This window comes from Piliocolobus tephrosceles, chromosome 3 (genome assembly GCF_002776525.5).
Source record: "Piliocolobus tephrosceles isolate RC106 chromosome 3, ASM277652v3, whole genome shotgun sequence".
NCBI lineage: Eukaryota > Metazoa > Chordata > Mammalia > Primates > Cercopithecidae > Piliocolobus > Piliocolobus tephrosceles.
The window spans coordinates 165,255,888-165,278,139 of NC_045436.1; the positions used below are offsets into that span (position 1 = coordinate 165,255,888).

Here is a 22,252-nt window from a genome sequence, read left to right on the forward strand (position 1 = left end):
AGCAAATCAAAAGCCAAAGCAGGAGGACTCCTCCAAACCAACCCAAAAGAGTCCTCAACCATCTTCTAGAAATTTTATTGTCAAAAAGACATTTAAGAACCTGATTGCAGTTGTGCTCCACAGCCTAGGTTTTCATCAGGAAATATATATATATATATTCCTGGTTCTGTGCTTAGGAAGGTATTGGTTAGGCAAAGTTTGCTTGAAATGCTTGGGTCCAATTTGTCTGGTGGAGGTAGAGTGGGTTGGTTTAAGGAGGCCTCCAAAATTAACTGGGTTCTTAAGCCCTTTCTATAATGATCAGGAAAATGATGGAAAAAGAGAATTATTCTATCCTAAGAAGGTACCAGGTAGCAGATTTTAGTGCAAACATTGGGCTTCTTGGACAAGTCTAAATCAGCCCATCCAATGAAGTTAAATTCTCAGGGTAGCTCAAAGGGCTCCAGAATTTGTGGTCACAGGCTAATGTCAACTTTCTGAGGTGTGATAATATTGGTAATATTAGTGTGAAAGTCAAAGCTACGTAACACCTACATTCTTTCTAGATACTCTAGAAAGGTGCATGTAAAATATCAAATAATGCTAAAATTCTATCCACTAAGCAGACTAAGTAAGGTCTGTAGATATGTCCTATAAGACTTGGTAATACAGCATGTTCAAATTTCTGCTGGAAACTTAGTATGCTGTTACTGCTTTACATGATATCGGGTGCTTTATTGGTGCCAAAAAAATAAAAATTAAAAATAAGACCCTAGAAAAGGCAGCCTTCAGAGTCACTCAAACAGATTTGGGTTGCCAAAACAGAGCCTCATTATTCTACCTAGTATTTTCCCATCAAGAAAGATACCTAGTAAAATTCAGTTTGGGTACTCCATAAAAGCTTCCATTTTAATCATTTTCCAAACAATCCCTGGGAAAGTTTAATTATACAGATGTATGCTCATCTTTCATGTTGTGAGATGTTAACTCCAGTCACCTGCATTGTAATTTCATCCTTTGATTTTCTCACTAGGTATTAAATTATATGAAAATAGATATAATTAATGAAATGCACCCAGAAAATGAAAATAGCAACTTTGAGTAGAGTGACCAAAATTACTTCTCCATTTTTTTTCTTACAAATAAAATGTACAACATTCTTGTTTTTCCTTTGTCAATGTTAAGTGATTTATTAAAGGAAAAGGGGCATATCTATGAAGTTTCTAATTCAGAGCCACAAAAAAAAAAAAAAAATCAATTCTGACAAAACAGACAAGTCATAAGCTTGATGTTGACTTTAGAGCAAATTGGTTTGAATAGGGAAGAAGTTTAGCAATTAATAGTCTAATGAGATGTGTCATCCAAATAAACAAAAGTGTTAGAAAAAAGGTGATAGTCTCATAAGACTATCCAAAGTGCTCAGTATCTTCCTGACTTTTAATTTGAGGGACATGGGTTACCAGAGGCAAACACTCACTAGCAAAGACGTAAGTATGAAGATGAATGATCTCAAATGCTCAATTATGTTTTGGCTATTAAATAAACGTCCTCTTTTCACACAGGTACTGGGGGTTGGTTTGCACAGGGAAAATGGTTTGCACAAAAATGCCATTTAATTGTGGGACTAAAAGCTTTAGGACAATAGCTTCTTTTATTACTGGATAGCATGGTTTTATAATAGATGCATGTGTTTGAACAGAGATTCCTGGGTCTTTTATTTGGTTAGCTGAAACTATCTTTAAGTCCTTACGTTATTTACATTACATCTGATTTTCAAGACACCTACCATTTATCAAACAATAAAATGATTTACTAAACATATATAACATAGTTCCAGCAATGCTTTCAAACAGATATACTGATCGAAGGCAAAATATTTCCTGTTCTTTGTACCTGTATACTCAGGTGGGCAAAGGCATGTGTAGTTATTAATGCCATCGACACATGTAGAATTATTTTCACAGTCATTATCTTCACAATCATCAACGTTGACTTCACAGTTTTCTCCTTCAAATCCATCAGCACAAATACACCTGAATGCCAGAGGAAGAAAAAGCAAAAAACATCTTTTTGCCGCATTTTGAAGTCATGTGTTCTAAATATTGAAAAAAGCATAATTACACTAATCAACCATAGAGCTTTTAACTACCAGAAACTGATTTTTTAAAAATGCTTTTAAATGACATGTTGTAAACATCAATTTAAGGTAATATCCACCCAAGCAGAAACCATTCAAAAAATAAAATTTATGCTGGTTGCAAGAAGGCAAACGGTTCCATGGTCTTAAAAGTCAATAAACTCACTGTATTTGCAGGTCTAAAACACAAGCAGCTTTATTCCACAGCCCTAGATATCTTAATCTTGAGTTGTGCTCTAATAAAATAATTCAGATTTCTTTGCTCATAAATGAAGAGGAACTAGTTCTGATTTTTAAAATTACAACATCTACTAACATACATATAATGTCCTTGATGTTTTGAAACAAAAATGAATCCGAAAATAAAATTTTTGTCTTCCTTGCAATTACAAAATGTGAATGTTCTCTTTGTCTTAATAAATGCAATCCTTCCTCTGGCATAAAACAATCTTGAGTATGTATTGAATAATTTTTGAATAAGAGACAACTTCATAACAGAATGCAGAAGTCTATTTCTTCTAAAAAGTGAAATTCTAACAAGTTTTAGTAGTATATTAGCATTCTTATGTGATATTATTAGTGTCATTTAATAAAGAGCTCCAGTTCATAATTCGTGAAGTACATCTGAAATAATTGTACCATATGATTAAAAAACTCCAGATTAAAATCATTCACAGCAAGTCTGTCTACTTATATTGTGTCTCGGAAATAAATCATTAATTTTCTGTTTTAGTGGGACCTATATCTTATCATTACACACTCTGTTAAAGCAATAAGCAAAACAACAGATGAATATATGACTAGCAGTAGCAGACTAGTTGGCTATTAATTAGCATAATGGAGCCAATATTAATACTTTGTCTTGCCCTAATCTGACCTGATTAACCATAATGTGGATGTGTGTATGTTTGTAAATTAGTTTTGGTTTTGTAGCATCCTGAGCTGATAATACTGTAGTGTCTCCATTTAATTTTTATATTGCAACATCTTCGAGAGGGACCCATACATAGTACCCTTTCTCTGGCATTCTTTGAAAAATACTGCTCTTTGATTTGAAAAGGAAAATGCATGTTGGCTTAGTGATCCTTGCTCCAATACTTCCGACACAGATGATCACAGACTAATGACCTACCAGAATCCATCTTCTTCTCCTTCTTTTAAGTGGCAAGTTCCTCCATGTTTACATGGGTTACTGATGCAAGCATGAATTGGGACATCACAGTCCTGCCCCTGGAGAAGAAGGCGCAAGTAAAGTCAACTAAAGCAGTTCTCGGCACATAGAGAAAGCACAATAGAATAATAAAGGCACACCAAGAAAAGGTATGTTTTCAAACTGTGACTCTTAAAGTGCTTTTACTTACCTTGAAACCATATGGACAGGTGCATCGGTAAAAGTCAACTGGATCACTATTACATGTGCCATCATTTTTACACGGATTTGATAAGCAGGGGTTACATTTAGCTAGAATATTGACATCCACAGGACCTGAAAATTAATTGAAATATATGAGCAACTGATGCTCTTCCAGTTTACTTATAATTACTTGTATGCCTTAACGTAATGGTAAATTTTGTATAAAATTATTATTGGTCACATATCTATATGTGTCTCTCATCCATGACAAGCCAGAAATCAGCATCATCCTATGATGTTCAATAATGCAACAGGAGGCCTTCTCAACTGGATGCACTGTGAGCCTCTCTGAGGTCAGTGTGGGACTCTGAGTTGGTATCTGATGTTAATGGTGCCAGTGTCGCAGAGTCCCCTCATGGGCTGACTAGTTTATGTGGATGTGTTTCTTGGCCATTGTCTGTACTTTAACCTCCTCCTGCTTCATAGAAATGCCTATTGTCAGTCCCAGAAAAGAGTACGTGTGTGGGTGTGGCATGGGGTGAGCAAATTTTATAAATAAGTAGAAATTTATCACTGTAATTAAAAACACAACACAATGCATCTGCCCGGGAAACACTGACTCAGTAGTATGACTTTTGTATAGAAGATACAAAACAGTGCCTCTTTATGCATATAGAAATAAACCAAAAGTGTAAGCTCCATTATAATCTCCCTCATTTCCTTTTGATTCGGTTTATTTGTTGGTTCATTTGCACAATACGTGATGGGTGATGTTTCTGTATCTTCCTCTCCAAAAAGAAAACATCTTTGAAATGATCTTTACTTGCAATCTCATGTTTTGGAAGATATCTCTAAAAAACTTCAAGAGCTGTGCAAGGTCTTGATTAAATGCATATTTAGCCACAGCCATTTTCCTTTGTTCACACATACTTACTGGACAAATGAGTAACAATGTGGAAATTGTACTGTCCTCAATAAAAGTATCTTCCACCTATGCTACTTTGTGCATTGTGTGTGAGAGCTCACCACAATGCCTTTTGGCAAATGTGTCTGACAAGGACACTGATATCTTTATATGTAAAACACCTACATTTCTTACTGTAAACATTAATTATATTTCACTCTGTAGTATAATCTCTCTGTAGTTTTTTATCTTCACTGGAACAAGCAGCAATAATTCTAATTGCACGTTTTATCACATGCAATTTCTAGCAACGTTATCTGGGTAATTGCATAGCAGCTCTGCACCCCCACCATTACTGCTCTAACCTTCTAAGGTACATTCACCAAAAAGCTATATAACTTCTACTCACATAAACTACCTGCATCAAATTATTCTACAGATTAGAACCTAAGTTTGAGTTGTTGATCAACTGAAAGAAACTCACGTATATAAGACAACATGAAGAAATATGGTGGCCACAGATGTTCATTGTGTCTCTTCATAGTCTTTACTCTGGGAAATACTAGTACATATTCAAGTAATGGTATTGAATTAAAATTCATGAAAATGATAGTGCCCTGTAGTGTTTAGTTTTTCTATCAATTAAAAAACGCCTGAAATGTATTGAAATTCTGGTTTTATTTTACCATTAGGAGAAAGTTGACTGCTCCTAGGATGACCGTATTAAAGGAAAGAGGCGGTGCTTACTTCTTCTAGTGACCCCTCAGTCACTAGGAGAGACTGTGCCAGTGCTAATGTCCCCTACATTTTGTCTTGGTAACTAGAATAACTAAAGGAGTCTCTATATCAATTTACAGCTGGGAAACTGCTGGCATTAATTCTGAAGTAAAGTGAGCGCCACAGAAATTTAATTTCTCTCCACCCTGCCCAATTTATTTATCAATTAAGGGCAAAAAACTTAGCTGTTCAGCACACTGCAGAAATGAATGGTGACAGTGAAAGCAGTTTGTTAAATTAGCATAATACCTAACGACAAATGGTTTTGAGCTTGCTAAAGTTATATATGCGTCAGCAAGAGGAAAGAAAATAGCTCATTGCTAGTGGATCCCTTAACCAGTTTACAGGAAAGAACCTAACTCAGAACAAAGGCGTCGGATGAAACGGTGAAGAAATGTATGCCAGCAAAACAGCAAGTCAGCAAATGCAACCACTCTAAGCATTTATCTGGCCACATCCCAAGGTCTTGAGAAAAAATGTCTTTTGGCTTGTTACTGTGCTTTCAACCTTGTAAGGCTATGGCTTAAATAAAAGGAGTTGAGGGTTGGCAGTTTGTAAGTTCATCCTGCGGAATGTGATATGTTCCAAAAATGATGTCTGAGTAATTAAATGAGAAATTAAGAGATTGTCTTAGGGAAGAAAATGGAATACATTTTGAAGAATTTAATCGAGTATACTGGCAGCATCACTGCCTGGCTGAAACAGTCCGTGTCCATTTTACCACATAGTAGAGATTTATTTAATAAATGTCCACTGGACCATATCTGATTAATAATCACTACCTAATTTCTTTGCATTTTATTCAAGACCAAATTTGGTTTTCCATAGAGATAATTATGCTGAATTATTTTTATATCTGGAATTTGTTACGGGAGATTGTTGCTCCCTCATATATGTTCAGTTTAGCTAAAAAAAAAAAAAAAAAAAAAAATCAAGATAACAAGCATTCTCATACACCCAGGACTCTTTTAACAATTTCTTAAACTTGCTGAACTGATTGTGGCACAGGGTTTGGGAACAGAGCAAAATAATTGAGTTCTAATTTCTTCAGGTTGGTAAAGTTCATGACTATCAACTTTACCAATGGTAAAGTTAGCTATCATTCTATTTGCTTCTCGTTTTTCATATCTTTTTAAACCCAGTTATTCAACAATCATTTCTTATTTCTAGTACTTGAGTTTGAGTAAAAGATGTTTGTAAGTCAAACAAATTCCATATAGCAGCATCCTCTGATATCTCTAAGGGTCTAAAAATGATATCCTTTCTTTTCCTATTTTATGTAGCTTGTAATTCTCCTTAACCAAAAATCCTTTTCAGAATGTGATTTTTACATCTACCTGGTTTATCTAAATCCGCTTGTTTCTATAGTCTAACCTCTTGAAATGATATTCCTTGCATCTGGCTCTCCTCCCATTCATCTTCCTGTCCATATTTTGCCCTTCTAAGTCCATCTTCTGTCCTCTATTTGCATCCAACTTGTGATTCATTTTCTGTCCACTACACTTTCTCAGAGCTCCTCTCCTGTAATCTTCTTATTCAAGGAGAATGACAACTTTAATCTGTTTATACAATAAGGAGATGATATCAGAGCTAAAGAGAGATGCCAAATAAAGTCATCATAAAATGGGGGAAGAGTTAAGTACAGCTCTCCATGAGCAAACCAACATTTGGCAGAATTTTGCACACTTGATTAGTCCTAGGTGAAATGAAGATGTCCATAATATGTAGCAATCTTGGGCACAGAATCTGTGTCAAGCAGGGAATCTAGTGAGATCAAGGACAACATTACGGCAAGTACTGACACTCTTTCTTAGACTTCCAGAGAGTTGGAGTAGGTATGAGGAACAAAACGTGTTTTATTTAAAAGGAGAAACGTAGTCATTTTCTTGTTTGTCCAAATTTCAACAAAGACAAAGGCAAATTAGATCTTGCTATTTACCTATTCATCACAGGCTCCCTGAGAACCTTCTATATGTGCTACGAGCTGCTCAAATTTGGGGAAATTACAGGGACTATTATGAAACCCATGGGAAATAGAGGTGGGCACCAGGTACAACACTGAGAGTTAATGACTTTATGCTGTTAAGGCATGCAACTGTGATTTGCAAATTAGGTGTGACCAAGCACCAGAAATAAAAGTACAACTTTAAGAAATGGAAGAGGTTCTCTGTGTTCTTTCATGGCTGCTTGGTAAAGAACTGCGATCTTTAAGCTTTTCTCCTTTCTAAAGCTAACTGGTTCCAAGAAACGTTAACATATTGTTAACAAATTAGCCTTCATGAGATGTGTGCCACAGAGGGGAAAGGAAATGTAGCTTCAGGGATAAAGATCTTTACTAATGTCACTGAAATGAAGGAGAACAGTCTAAGCAAACTGGATTGATTTAAGATTTGGTTGTGATTAAGAGAGCACTATAGTATTAGCTACATGGGTGGAGGTGTGGTTAGCTTAATAATTCAAAGGGAAAATGAGAAGAAAGTTTGGTTAACAATCTGTCTCTGTCAGTTACTTTAATCTTTAATGGAAGAACTGTCGGATCTCAAATCCATTAAAGCTTGTAGGCAGACTTGCTTACTTGACTCAAATCACTAGTTATGCACCTGACACCACTATTGCTACCCAGTGAGTTCTGCATCTCATTTTGATTTATTACCAAAAACTCCAGACAAAAACTTTTCGCTGTATTCTAGAATCTGCCTTCATTCTGGCATCCCTTAGAAACATGAGTCAAATAACAAAATCCTCTAGTACTGCCCTTGTATCAAGTCAGAGGTACATCAAAGGCAACTCAGGGAAACATACTGGGGATATTTGACGTTGGGTATAATTTAACTAAAAGAAGGTTTTTATGTAAAACCAATGCTTTTATACTCCACTTGCAATTACATTATGGCATTTCTCAAGTATTATTAATAATACCAAATGCATATTTGTTAACAACATTCCATCATTAATTTATCAAACATTTACTGAGCATCTACACTGTGCCAGGCACTAGGCCAGGTTTTAAGAGACCAAAGACAAGTGAAATGCCTAAATTTCTGAAAAAACTTACAGTTTAGCAGTAGAGACATACATGTATCAGTTACAGAGTGGATGTGGGGAATGAGAATGCATGTCTTAGTATATGTGTTTTAAGTTTCTGCAAGCCATCATGGGAGAAGAATCCACGAAGTGAATGGAAATATGAATGTGAAGTTCTTAAGAAAAGCCATGGCTAGAAATTTAAAGGCATGGATTGAAATCTACTGAGAACTTAATAGGGCTAAAGATAGAACGCCACATGTCTACATGAAAAAGTGGGTGGAAAAATAAAAGGAATGAGGAAGCCAAGAGATTTTAGAGGAAGGAGAAGTGGCCACCAGTGTCGAAGATGTAAAGAGAGCAAATAAAGATAACTAAAAAGAAGCCACTGAAATTGGCAAGATGGAAGGCACTGGTATTCTAGTTTCAGTGGAGGGGTGAGATGATCTCTAGATGATAGAGGTTAACATCCTGTAAATTTGCATTGCAAAAATAGTTAAGTAAAAACACAAAGGCTAAAGTACTACACCTTTTGGATTAGCAGGCTTGGCCATTTGCAACACTCACATGTGACTTTGGGCCACTAAATGAACTTCCTGAGTCAAAATTAAATAGAAAGGGCAATAATTATTTTATAAAATCTTTGCATCAGAGAGAATATGGATGTAAAACATGTAAGAACAGAGCATTAATTGCTAGTTCTCTTTAGCTATTAAAAACAAATGTCTGTTAAGTTTTTCCAAGTGTTTTAAGTTTTAAAAAGTATAATAAAAGAGCCCCCCCATTTTTAAATGGTACTTTTAGCAGATTACCATATCCAAACCTGAATGCTCTCTTTAGCCAATAAGCAAATCAAAACCTCCAAAATCTAAGGTAATTTCCAAGATAATCACTAAGTACAAGTAATACTAAATCTGAAAATGTAAAAAAGATTTGACCAAGTTCTAAATAATGCTTCAAAACTGATCTGACTTGTGAATTTTTTCATTGCTGTAGTTAGGCCTGAATTATTTTATCACCTTCATACTTAATTAAATGACTAAGGGCAATATCAATAATTTTGAGACACAGAACAAAAGCTCTCACTCAAGCCTATCAAAAACTCGTCCAAAATGGAAAATGCTGATCTTGCTAAGAAAAACAATAATATTACAATGTTATTGCTGAGAGTTGTGATATTTTTCACAGGAATTCCAGAATCTAGAGCATTCCTAACATATAAAATTAGAGGAAGAGATCAACCGTGGCATGTTAAATGTTCATTATCGTGGGTTCTGTCAAGGTTTCAGGTTTCTTTGACATTTCAGTTGGCCTTTATAAATGAAGTAATGAGGTACTTCAGCACCGTATCCCGGCCTTTCTTTCTTTTGAGCTCATGGCTACCAGATCCCTGCCCATTTGGGCCTCCTCCCCGCTTTGTGTTATATTCGATTTGGTTCACAAGAAGAATTTCCTGTTGGCCTTTTGGACCTGACAGTATCAGTTACAATTCCATAGTCATTTGGTATGGATATATTATTAGCATCTTATACATATTTCTATCACCAGACTTCCATACCATTTTTTAGAATTACCTATTTAAAAGTATCTATCAGGAGAATGTAAGCTCCATGAGAACAGAGGTTTTACTCTGAATTGTTTATTGTTGTATGCTTACCACCCAGACACAGTGCCGTGTACATTGTACGAACTTGAATAATATTTGTTTAATGAAGAAATATATCATTCATCTCCATTAGCCTGTTCACTCTTCAGCACATGTAAGTCATCTCCATGTGATTGTTCACTGTTCAGCACATATAAGTATTTAATAAATGTCTTTCAAATAAAAAATAATTCAGTTGTTTCATAGCTAAAACTTCCTGAACCAAGAGAAATAAAGGGAATATTAGAAATTAACAATGTTCCACTTTCCACACTGACTTTCTCAATGACTATCTGGAGAGGACAAAAGCTGTTTTACTGCAGACTGCTTAATCACTCTAACATCATCTTATATTTAAAAGATGAGGACAGGACATTTGGGTTATAAAGACAAGTCATGGCCACCTGCTTCCCACTCAGGAATGCTCTATCTGGGTATTAATTAAATATGATCTGATAATCAGTTTCTTCCTGTTCATTTATTTCTGTTATGCGTCAAAATGATGAGAGTTTATATAAAGAAAACACTTTTTTCTTTATTAAAATAATTAATGACTCAAAATAACAGCATGGCATGGCATCCTCTAGTAGAAAAAAATCATTTAAATTGTATTTAAATATAGCTATGTAAACATGTATTCAATTAAAAAATTCATCTTCCTGTTATATTTTGAAATTATATATTGACAAACCTTAATATTGAGAGTTTGTACTTATATAATGTTCATGAATAAAATAAAAATACATTAGACTGGCATAACGAGAGAGAAAGTTAAGTTAAAATATGTAAACCTTAATTATAAAACATTTAAAGAAACATTATATTGTTGCTTTAAAAGTCATAAAGCATATATGCTTAATAGTATAGTACTCAGTGGATTTCCTTGAATGAATTATTTTAATTAATAGGTTAAAATACTTGGCTTTCTACCAATCCATTTTTGTAAGTAAATATTTCTAGTAAAGCTTTTGAGGGTAGTTCAGAATTTTCATTTTCTAAGTATGTTTCAATAATAGGGTGGCAATCTTATTTACACTGAAAATGTATTTTGAAAATACTTTTATTGAAAACTGTAAAATAAACTTTAGCAGTAAGCTTTGGAATCACAGTTAAGGTTCAAATTCTGACTCCGATCAGCAGCTGAGTGATTTTTAAAAATGGCTTAGTGACTCTAAAATACAGTATTTTCATATCTCAAATGGGGAAATGATAGTTTTCACTAGAAGAATGGTGGAAAGATTAAAAGAGATAAAAATCTATGTAAAGTACTCAGCATTAGGCAGACTACTCAATAGAACTTAGCTATTATTATTATTATTTGTAATGGTAGTAGTATTGGCAATGATCCAGTCTAAATGGTCATAAACCTTGAACTAGCGGAGTCTTCATTAATAGGACAATGAAACTTCACAATAGTTTGACAAATGCTGAAACAAATGCTGGCAAAGGTCACTGTAAGTTTCAGTGCCTGTCACTCTAAAATTCAGTTACAGAAAAACTGAGTAAACTATAAAGTCTTCTAAAGGCAACTGCGATTATATTGATTGAGCCTTAAATGTCTACACTGCTTGCCAACTGGCTTACACCCATGCTATTTGCTATTTAAAGTATACCTTGAAATACATGCAATCTATTGATCTTATAGTGTAGTGAATATTACACTGAACTTCCACAGTTGAAATGATAAATTTAGGGTTTACATCATCTGACAATTAACAAGTTTCAGCTCAACTGTTTTTGCTGGCCCTGGAACAGGTCCAGAAGTTTCCTACAGTGCAAGCTCTGCTCCCATAGTTATGCCCACCTGTAGCATTATCCTCACACTTGTCTGCCTGTCCACCTATGTCATTAAATCTTCACAGCCCTCCTTCTTTTACACAAATGATTCCTCTGAGTTCTTGTAGCAACTACACTATCCACTATGGGAGCCACCAGACATGCATGTATATTTCAGTTTAAATGTAAATAAAATAAAATAACGATTATTTTTCTCAGTTGCATTAGCCATATTGTAAGTGCGCTATAATCCTATGTAACCAGTGGCTACCATATTGAATAGCACAGATTTGGAACATTTCTATTAGTATAGAAAGTTGTATTGGGCAGTGCTGAAAAGAGCTAATTTTCCCTCAAACACATTTCCATTAATGCTACATTAAGTACATGAGATTCTAGAGTCAATAAATGAAAACAAAAAGCTCAAGTTAGTCAGATAATAAATACTGAGTTACACAAAGATGTATGTACGTATGAACGTATGTATAGGCAGACCTTGGAGATATTGTGGGTTTGGTTCCAGACTGCCTCAATAAAGTGAATATTGCAATAAAGACAGTTAAACAAATTTTTTGGTTTGCCAGTGCATATAAAAGTTATTTTTAACTATACTTGTTATACATTAAGTGTATCTTAAAATGCAATACCTTAATTATAAAATATTTTATTGCTAAAAAAATGTGAATGATCATCTGAACCTTCAGTTAGTTGTAATCTTTTTGCTAGCCAAGGTTCTTGCCTTGGAGTTAGTGACTGGTAAGACTGATCAGGGTATGGTTACTGAAGGTTGGGGTGGTTGTAGCAATTATTTAAAACAAGACAACAATGAATTTTGCTGCCTCGATTGACTCTTCCTTTCACCAAAATATTTCTCTGTACTATGTGATGCTGTTTGACAGCCTTTTATCCACAGTAGAACATTTTTTCAAAATTGAAGTAAATCCTCTCAAACTCTGCCACTGTGTTATCAATTAAGTTTATATAATATTCTAAATCCTTTGTGGTTATTTCAACAATGTTTACAGCTTCTTCACCAGGAGTGGACTTCATCTCAACAAACCACTTTGCTCATCCATAAGAAGCATCTCCTTTTTTGTGGAAGTTTTGTCATGAGATTGCAGCAATTCAGTCATATCTTCAGGCTCCACTTCTAATTCTAATCTCTTGCTATTTCTACCACATCTGTAGTTACCTACTCTATTGAAGTTTTCACTCTTCAAAGTCATCTATGCAGATTGGAATCAACTTCTTCCAAACTCCTGTTAATATTGATATTTTGCCCTCCTCTCATGAATCACAAATGTTCTTAATGGCATCTAGAATGGTGAATCTTTTCCAGAAGGATTTCAATGTAATATGACCAAATCCATCAGAAGAACCACTATGTACAGCTGCTGAACCTTATAAAATGTATTTCTGAAATAATAAGACTTGAAAATAAAAACTATTCCTTTATTCATGGGCTGCAGAATGGCTATTGCATCAGCAAGCATATAAACATCATTCTCCTTATGTATTTCCATCAGAGCTCTTGGGTGACTAGGTACATTGTGAAGAAGCAGTAGTATGTTGAAAGAAATCATTCTGAGCAATAGGTCTCAAGAATGGGCTTAGGAAACCATGCTGTAAACAGATGTGCTGTCATCCAGGCTCTGCTGTCCCATTTGGAGAGCATAAGCAGAGTAGATTTACCATAATTATCAAGGGTTCTAGGATTTTCAGAATGGTAAATGAGCATTGGCTTCAACTTCTTAGCCCCTAACAAGAGAGTTAGCCTGTCCTCTGAAACTTTGAAGCCAGGCACTGACTTCTCCTCTTTAGCTATGAAAGACCTAGATTACATCTGCTTCCAGTAAAGTCTGTTTCATCTACATTGAAAATCTGTTGTTTAACAGTGTCAACACCTTCATCAATTATCTTAGATCTTCTGGGTAACTTGCTGTAGCTTCTACATCAGTATTGGAGCTTCACCTTGCACTTTCATGTTACAGAGAAGGCTTGTTTCCTTAAACCTCATGAATCAACCTCTGCTACCTTCCAGCTTTTCTTCTGCAGCTTCCTCACCTCTCTGAGCCTTCATAAAAACAGAGTAGGAGCCTTGCTCTAGATTAGGGTTTTGTTTAAGGGAATGCTGTGGCTGGTTTGATTTTCTATTTGGATCACTAACACTTTCTCCATATCAGCAATAAGGCTGTTTCATTTTCTTATCATTGGTCTGTTTGCCAGAGTAACACTTCTAATTTCCTTCAAGAACTTTTGCTTTGTATTCACAACTTGGCTAACTGTTTGGCCCAAGAGGCTTAGCTCTGGGTCTATCTCGGCTTTCAACATGGCCTTCCTTGCTACACTTTTTGTTGTTGTTGTTGTTGCTAATTTCTAGCTTTTGATTTAAACTGAGAGATGTGAGACTCTTTCTTTCACTTGAACACCTGGAGATCATTGTAGTGTTATGAGCGGTCTAATTTCAATATTGTTGGGTCTCAGGGAATTGGGATTCCCAAGGTAAGAGAGAGAGACAGGGGACTTATCTTGGGCTTCCGAGGGCATTTCACAAATTAATGTAAACTGTGATGCTCTAAGAGTGGAATACAAATATGCAACTTTTCTCAGATTTTTGTTACAATATTTTTTCGAGAAATAGTTCCAAGGAATTATAAACTTTAAGAAATACAGATAAGCATTAGCATTATTAAAAATAAAGTATGAGTATCGCTGGGCACAGAAAGGTGTAACAGAATCAGTTTACAGTTTCTCAACTTCCCCATGTAATTTGCCTAATAATGTGCTGAAGAGAAGGTTTTATGCCAGTTCTATCTTCCTTGCCTCCCCTTTGACAACCATCTCTCTCCCACTTTACAAAAGAATGATATACTTCTCAGTCCACCAGAAATTTATCCGGGTGCATGGTCCCAATAAAGAGCTAGGATCGTAAAAGAACAATTATTGCAAAAATTCTTGCAATCAATGCACATAATCCCAGAGAGGCACTGCAATAACATTTCACTTTCAACTTTAAATAAAATATTGATAAAAAATTATGTAGTTTCAATCAGTGATGCACTAGTATTAACAGCAATAATTCAATTCAAAGAAGATGTAAAAACTTATAGACTTTTGGTGGCAGGAAATTTTAAAATTTCAATTACATACTTTTTTTTGGAGTAAAAAATGATACAATTTTCTGAGGTATTGAAAATAGGAATTCAAGGAGAAACTACAGTTTAAGAAAAAAAATGCAATATATTAAGGAGGATCTTGTTTTTTTCTCTTATAAAATTAGCTCTGGTATTTAGATTCCACCAGATACATTTAAAAAAATCATCAAAGAGTTTTGTTTTAAAATGTCAATATTTACAATGTGCTGCAAATTACCTTTTGCAAACATTTACCACTATGAAATACATTAGAGGCCAAATTAAAAACGTTGAGGGTGTGTATAGGTTTTGAAAATTACTTTTTTAATTAATAAATTATGAAGTGTCCTATATCACCCTTTTTTGGTGTTTTGAAATGTTATAACAATACAGTCAACAGCTAACATATTGAATGTTTGTGCGTGTGAGGCAGTCTTTTATCTGTATTATCTAATCTTAACAAAATCCTTTCAGACTGTAACCATCACCACCTTTGCTTATAATGAGGAAACCGAGGCACAGACTAGTAAAGTAATTAAACTACAGTTACCTAGTACCAAAAAGTGAAGCTGGGATTTGGCTCCAACCAGGCTGGGCTTCAGAGCTCACATTGCAACCCACAGCACAGTATTACCTACTCAAGTATGTTTTTCCTCCATAAATATTCAAATGTTGAAAGCTTATCTTTTTAGTTAGGTTTTCAAGTCATGGAAGGCAAAGCCATACCATAAAGTTCTCTATGCTCCATAACACCTAGGATTGAGTTTTGCACATAAAACATGCTTAATCAACATTTTCTGATTAGACATTTAACATTTTCAAGAATTTCTCTCCTCCATCTAATAATCATGAATGACCCTCTTAAAATATACACAATCTGGCTGGGTGTGGTGGCTCACACCTGTAATCCCAGGACTTTGCCGGGGGGAGGGGGGTGGATCACAAGGTCAGGAGTTCAAGACCAGCCTGGCCAACATGGTGAAACCCCGTCTCTACTAAAAATACAAAAATTAGCTGGGTATGTTGGCACTTGCCTGTAATCCCAGCTACTCAGGAGGCTGAGGCAGGAGAATTGCTTGAATTGGGACCCGGGAGGTGGAGGTTGCAGTGAGCTGAGATTGTGCCACTGCACTCCAGCCTGGGCTAGAGAGGGAGACTCCATCTCAAAAAACAAAAACTAAAACAAAAACAAAACAACCAAACAAAAGCCCCCCAAAACCCCACAATCTAAGTATAATAGTAAACTTTATCCCACTATTTATAAGGAACCTAAATCCATATAGCTGACTACCATCGGTGGAAATATTTACACAACAACTTCAGTAGTGGTTATCTCTATGTATGCTGAATAATGGTTACTTTTATTTCTTCTTGCAGAAAATAAATTGTTTCTTATTATTCATATTTTCCTATTTAGGGGCATGTATTATTCTTGTAATAAAAGAAAATAATATTTGTTATTCTGACAATATTTAGAATTTACAAATACATCAAACAAAAGGAAAAGAAAGGGATATAAACAAGCAGGAAAGAAGAACATCAACACAGGAAGGCTGCAGCACATGAGGCGAGTCAGAAGGTTTGGGCTGAACACTCGGGAGGGCCTGTTTCTCCTTACCTGGAATGAGGAAGCCACAGGGCCCTGGCAGCCCTAGGAGCAGGGCACATGTTCAGACAGGGCAAAAGCAAAACATTTGACTTGTTAGAGGCTATGACAGGAATTTCCAGAAATTGTGAACTCTACATTTTTGATACATTTTCAAGAAAACGTGGTCATTTCCAATGGACTACTTCTGAGATTTAATTGAAAAGCCTAATTCTTTACTTGGGCACCTCCGGTAACTGCTCTGTCTTGTCCAAGCATGGGCTGAAGAAATAATCATTTATTGGGCTTTTCAACCATACCTTTGGAGTGACAATTGGTTGTCTTTTTTCTTTTTTACTTAATATAGTAATTCTTAAATACAAATGATTAAAAACCATACCTTGACAGGTAAATTTTTTGGAGGGAGTTGTGAGTAAAAGTTTATCTGCCATTTCTCCAGGACCAGCACAACGAGCAATTCCAGGCTCCTTATATTCCGACTTCACCCAGTCGGATAACCACTGCATGTTACAATCACAGTAAAGAGGGTTGGCTCCAATTGCTCTGGAAAAACAACACCACAAAAGCACACACACACACACACACACACACACACACACACACACACAAGTATGGAAGTATTGTTATTTCCTAAGGGCAAAGAATTCAAAGTGATGCTCAGCAGAAAATCCCCATAGATTTACTGAGGATAACAATTTAGCAAAAAAATAGAGACTCTGGGGGTTCCCCATTTTCCTGAATTATGTGCACTGGGATTTAGTGAGCTGTCACTGGTGTTAACACTCATCTTGCTTTAGAAGGTCTCCTAATATTTTCAGAGATGTGTCTATATTGAGTGTAAGCACACCCTGAGAGCATTAACATTTCATTCACCAATTATTTACTGATAACTTAAATCACAATGCAAGATTCTGAGGACCCAAATATAAATAACGCATTATTATTCTTACCTCCAGAGAACCCTGCTGCAGAGGAGATTAGCATTACATTAGGATATACTCACAGATGCAAAGAAGTTTCCTTAGAAGTGATGTAGGAAAAGTATTTACAAGATGATGGAGAACCAACAGACTAACTTGTCTGGGAGGCTAGTGGTTAAGAAAGTCTAAGCTGTGTAGGATAGTTAGAGTTAAGTAGAAAGAAAGGTTGGGAACAATGATACAGATAAAGGACAGGTAAGTACAAAGAAAGAATATAAAATATTGAAGATGTCTAGAGCTAGCTCACCAGAGCTGAGCTGGACCTGCACTGGGTGGTGTCTGTCCCTTTTCAAAGTCGTTCATTTTATGGTTGTTCATTAGTAGTAGTGACAGGAAAGTAATTAAGGTAATAGCTAACATTATTGCACTATTACTATATGCAGGAGCTTGGATAAGCCATTTATAAGAATTACTTCATTTTATCCTAAATAGTAACTTTATAAGGTCCATTTACTTAATAATTCACTTTACAGATTCAGAAACTGAGACCTGGACTCTTAATCTTATAAAGCTTGGATTGAAGCAGTAGGTGCATACAATGGCATTTAAAAACGGCTTACTTCTGATTTACAATTAGCTTCTAACTAATAAGACCTCTAGGTCTACTGCCAGGAGAGTTATGTTATGTTTTTTAGGTAGCTCCCCAAATATATGTGCAGAGTCATAATACTTGACATTGTGGAAGTTTTAATGCCCCATTTAAGAATCAGAATGCAGTGAATGTTATACGCATATGTATATCAGATTCAAACCCTTCCAAACTGAAAATGAGCAAAATGTTTTTTAGTCATTTGATCTCATCTCTGCCAACATTTAAGTCCTTGCTATGACAGGCGAGGAAGTGGGAAAAGTGAAAAAGCAGAGCTCTTTATGATCTAGGGGGTAAAATACAAGGCACAAATGAGATGCAAGGCAGAGCAGGGCCCAGGACAAGAAAGACTCCACTTGCTCTCACTGTTGCGGGAGGAGGCTGGTAACACGAAGGGAAGTTCTGCTCAACTCAAGCAGCACCTTTCCTGTGAAGCCGCTTCTGATGCCTGACCATAACACCAGCAGAACAGCTGCCTCCTCATTCAGGCTACATTCTCTGCCTGAGGGCACCACAGCCCTGCACCTCTGAGCTAGTAGCTTTCTTCATACTACAGCTCACGGTGGAGTTTGTAAAGGAGTGGCTTAGAGGTAGGTTCTTGGCTCAAAGACGAAAATGTAAAGGCCCTGCCTTCCTGGACCTATAGCAGTTTAGTGGAAGGAATATTAATAGGCACCAGTCTGATAGCCTGATGTACAAAATGTCAATTGATAACACAGACTCTATAAGGCAAATGCAGACATAATGTGATTGACTACTGGATCTTCAATTCAATTCAAAGAAGATGTAAAAGCATAGACTTTTGGGCAGGAAGTTTTAAAATTCCAATCATATATACATTTTTGGAGTCAAAAATGATTATTCCTTTCTCAATTTTGTAAACTCGTATCTTCTTGGAGTTTGTGGATTTTCGAGAGACGTGCAAAACCAGGAGAGGATATGGCAGGCAATCTCTTCTAGGGAACTAGGGCACAACTGACATTGATATTTAGGCTGAAGCAGATAGTTGCCATCAGGTATCCAACTCAACATCAGCCAAGGAGGCTTTGCATCCTAAGGCTGCTGACTGAACTTCCTTCCAGGTTTGCCATGATCTTCACATTACACCTAGTAATAATAAAATCACAGAATTTCACCCAAATGAGTTTTTTGGACTCCACTTATATATTTTCAAATGGTTGTATTGTACTTCCAAAAACTATGGAGATACAAACAAGTTGCAATCAGAGAAAACACAAAGGAAAAGCCATTTCACCCAATTCAAGCATTTGGTTGTGTCTTACTTCCAAACTATAGTCTTGAACCACGTTGAATTTATTTTTGCGTGGTGCCATAGTTGATGCTGAATCAATAAATCCACTTTGAGCAAATCAGGAAAGGCTTCACAGAGAAGGTGATATTTGGGATGTGACTTAGAAAAGCAGGGTTAGGATAGATAATTGAAAGGCAGCTGATATTCTAGAATCAGAAAATAATGAGAGAAAAAGCATAGGCTAGTAAAGTTGGAGAGCCATTATTGTAGAAGAGACACGTTTAGCTAAGCAAAGATAATTTGACTAATGGAAAATAAGAGCCAGAAGGGAAAATTAAAGCCATCTTATAGAGGGCATCATATCCAGTTTGAAAATCTTCACGTTTTCTTTAAAGATGAAACCAATTACATCTTATGATATTACAATAAAAGAACTGGCAGAGGAATGTTCCAGGTCACTCATTAGGAAGGGTTTGATCCTAAACCTACATCCATAAACCAGGTACTCACAGATGTGACAATGCAGAAAGATCATTGAAAGCACCTTCAGGCACAGCAGAAATGTCATTTCCATGTAGAGAACTAAAAAAAAACAAAAAGAAAAATTAAACTTCCTACATTTCTGAACTCATAGACTCCAGAGAAATTCCGAGACTTTAGTTTATAATAAGCATTTAAAATCAGTGCAGAAAAGATGGTCTATAAAATAAACCATTTCAGTACAACTGGATATCTGAGAAAGCAAACAGCTTTCACCTCACATTATGTGTACAAAATAAATTCCAGAATGAAGAATTAAATGTAAAAATAAAGATGTATTCAAAGAAAATACAGAAGATCTCCCTTTTATAAACGTGGAGTGAGGAAGGCTTTCAAAGGCTCAATATAAAATCCAGAAACCATCAAGGAAAAGTGGGAGAAATTTTTGACAACATAAAATATATCCAAACAATAAAATATTCCATATAAGAAACATAATAATATATATTTGCAACCGATATAAGGGTTAATTCTTTTATTTAAAAAAATTCCTGCAAGCATAGAGTCAAGTAGGAGATGCATAAAGATATTTACATTAATAAGAAAAATAGAAAGTACCTAACAGAAAATGTGGAAATGATATAATCAAGCTCACTAGAATAAAATGCACCAGTGCTCAGTAAACAAATAAAATATACTCAAACGCTCTACTAATTGGAAGTGCAAATTAAGACAGGAATGCAGAGTAACTTTCAATCTGTCATATGGACAAGAATAAATGATACTCAATGTCTGCAAGAGTGTTTTGAAAAAGGTACTCTATTAAATAGTTGGTGGGAAAATAAACTTCTAAATGGACAGAGTCTTGCCTGGGGAATAACATGACAGTTACTTTTGGAATCCCTCCAATATACTTGACGGTACCTTCCCACACACCCTACATTCTTGCTGAAATGTCAGCATATTTGCACCAAGATGAATGTATAGGATGTTCATTTGAGTACTGTATAGTACTCATGAAAATTTGAAATTAAACCAAATTACAGTAAAGATGAGGATGATTGAATCAGTTCTGGTTCCTCCCACCAATAGAATAGTCTGTATCAGTTAAACAGCTGAGTTATAGGCATATATGTATAAATATATATCTATTCTATTCTTATATATGTATTTTTATTCATATAGATGATAGACTAGAAATACTCAGAAGCATACATTAAACAAAAATAGACAATGGCAGAACAAAAACAGATCCTATTAATACTTGTGGCTTTTAAAAGTTATATAGCCATGGGCATACATCTATGAGAACAGAAAAAAATGCATCTGAAAAAGGACCAGAGAGCACATCAAACTGTCCATTCAGAAGCAGGAGAGTAGGATCAAGGATCATGTTTTATTTCACATATTTTAAAGTACATTTTTATAGTAAAATGTTTTCATATACTATAATTTCTAAAGATATTAATTTTGAAAGTTTCTCAAATTAATTTTGAAAGTTTCTTTCAAAGTTAATTGAAACTATATAAACCATATATCTTCATGTTACATGTAATTAAATAAATGATTATAACAACAATCAGTATTACTAAAAATAAAGTTACATTGTCCAACAGCTTTGCTTTGCTTTCACACAGTAAGACATGATTTTTCTATTTCCTCATTTATAATAAATCCTAATGCATGTATCTTCAAGCACCAAGAATCAACAAAGCAGTTCCATCCTTAAAAAGAGAATCCCAAACTCAGATCTCTGAGAAAAGAGATATTTTGTGAACCTAAGATGCTTACAGTAATCGAAGAGACTTTAATCCATCGAAGGTGCGAGGAGGAATACATCTCAGGCGGTTGTAACTAAGAATTCTGAAAGCATACAGATGTCAATTTGTTTTATTCGGAAATTCAAAATGGTCAAATACTTTAAAAATAAAGCAGTTAAGGAAAGGCTTATTAAAGCAGCTTATTAACTGACAGTGTTAACACACAATATAATGTTATTTTTTGTGTGTTGTCACCCTAACACAACATACTTATTTCCTAAATACAGCCTAGAATGCTTCCCTCTGCCTACCCCTGCCCAACTTTGGTGCCTCAACCATCCCTTCCCTAAGGTGGATTTTCCCTATCTTAGGGATCTCCCCTAAGACCCCCACAAATATAAATGATTCTTTGTTTTTTTATAGAACCCAATACTTTTTCTAATATCTACATTTGTTCATGTATTGTGGTTTTGTCTATTTCTCCCAATAGAAACATTCCTTGAGGGTACAGACTGTCTTGTTCAATAGCAACGCCCAGCATCTAGAGATTGCCCTTTGTCCAATGAATTAATGAATACTCAGTACCACACTTTCACACTCACAAGGTGAGGAGCTGCGTCATGTTGCTGAAGCTCTGATTAGAAAGCGTGCTTATTCTGTTGTTACTTAAATCTCTAAAAGAGAAAAAGAAATGGAGTACACTATTAACCACAGGAATGAAAATATTAGTGATTCTTAGAAGGAGAAAGGTCTTCCTATTCATAGTCACAGCAGTATTGTTAGCATTCAGCTGTTATCTGAAAACAATGAAACAGTGAATAACCCACTGTAGTAGACTGCAATGTTATTCATGAT

The 22,252-nt window shown here is 35.4% G+C and overlaps 1 protein-coding gene across 4 annotated transcripts in view; it reads right to left on the minus strand.

Moving 5' to 3' along the window:
* Positions 1-22,252, minus strand: part of SLIT2 (slit guidance ligand 2) — a 368,029-nt gene that overhangs the window by 49,297 nt on the left and 296,480 nt on the right. For all 4 annotated transcript variants that reach the window (XM_023206993.2, XM_023206991.2, XM_023206992.2 and 1 more), the window contains 7 exons: positions 22,000-22,071; positions 21,429-21,500; positions 19,668-19,739; positions 16,716-16,879; positions 3,478-3,602; positions 3,249-3,346; positions 1,873-2,012 (listed from right to left, as the gene is read on the minus strand). In XM_023206993.2, coding sequence (XP_023062761.1) covers positions 1,873-2,012; positions 3,249-3,346; positions 3,478-3,602; positions 16,716-16,879; positions 19,668-19,739; positions 21,429-21,500; positions 22,000-22,071 — 743 coding nt within the window. The remainder of the gene's footprint in view (positions 1-1,872; positions 2,013-3,248; positions 3,347-3,477; positions 3,603-16,715; positions 16,880-19,667; positions 19,740-21,428; positions 21,501-21,999; positions 22,072-22,252) is intronic.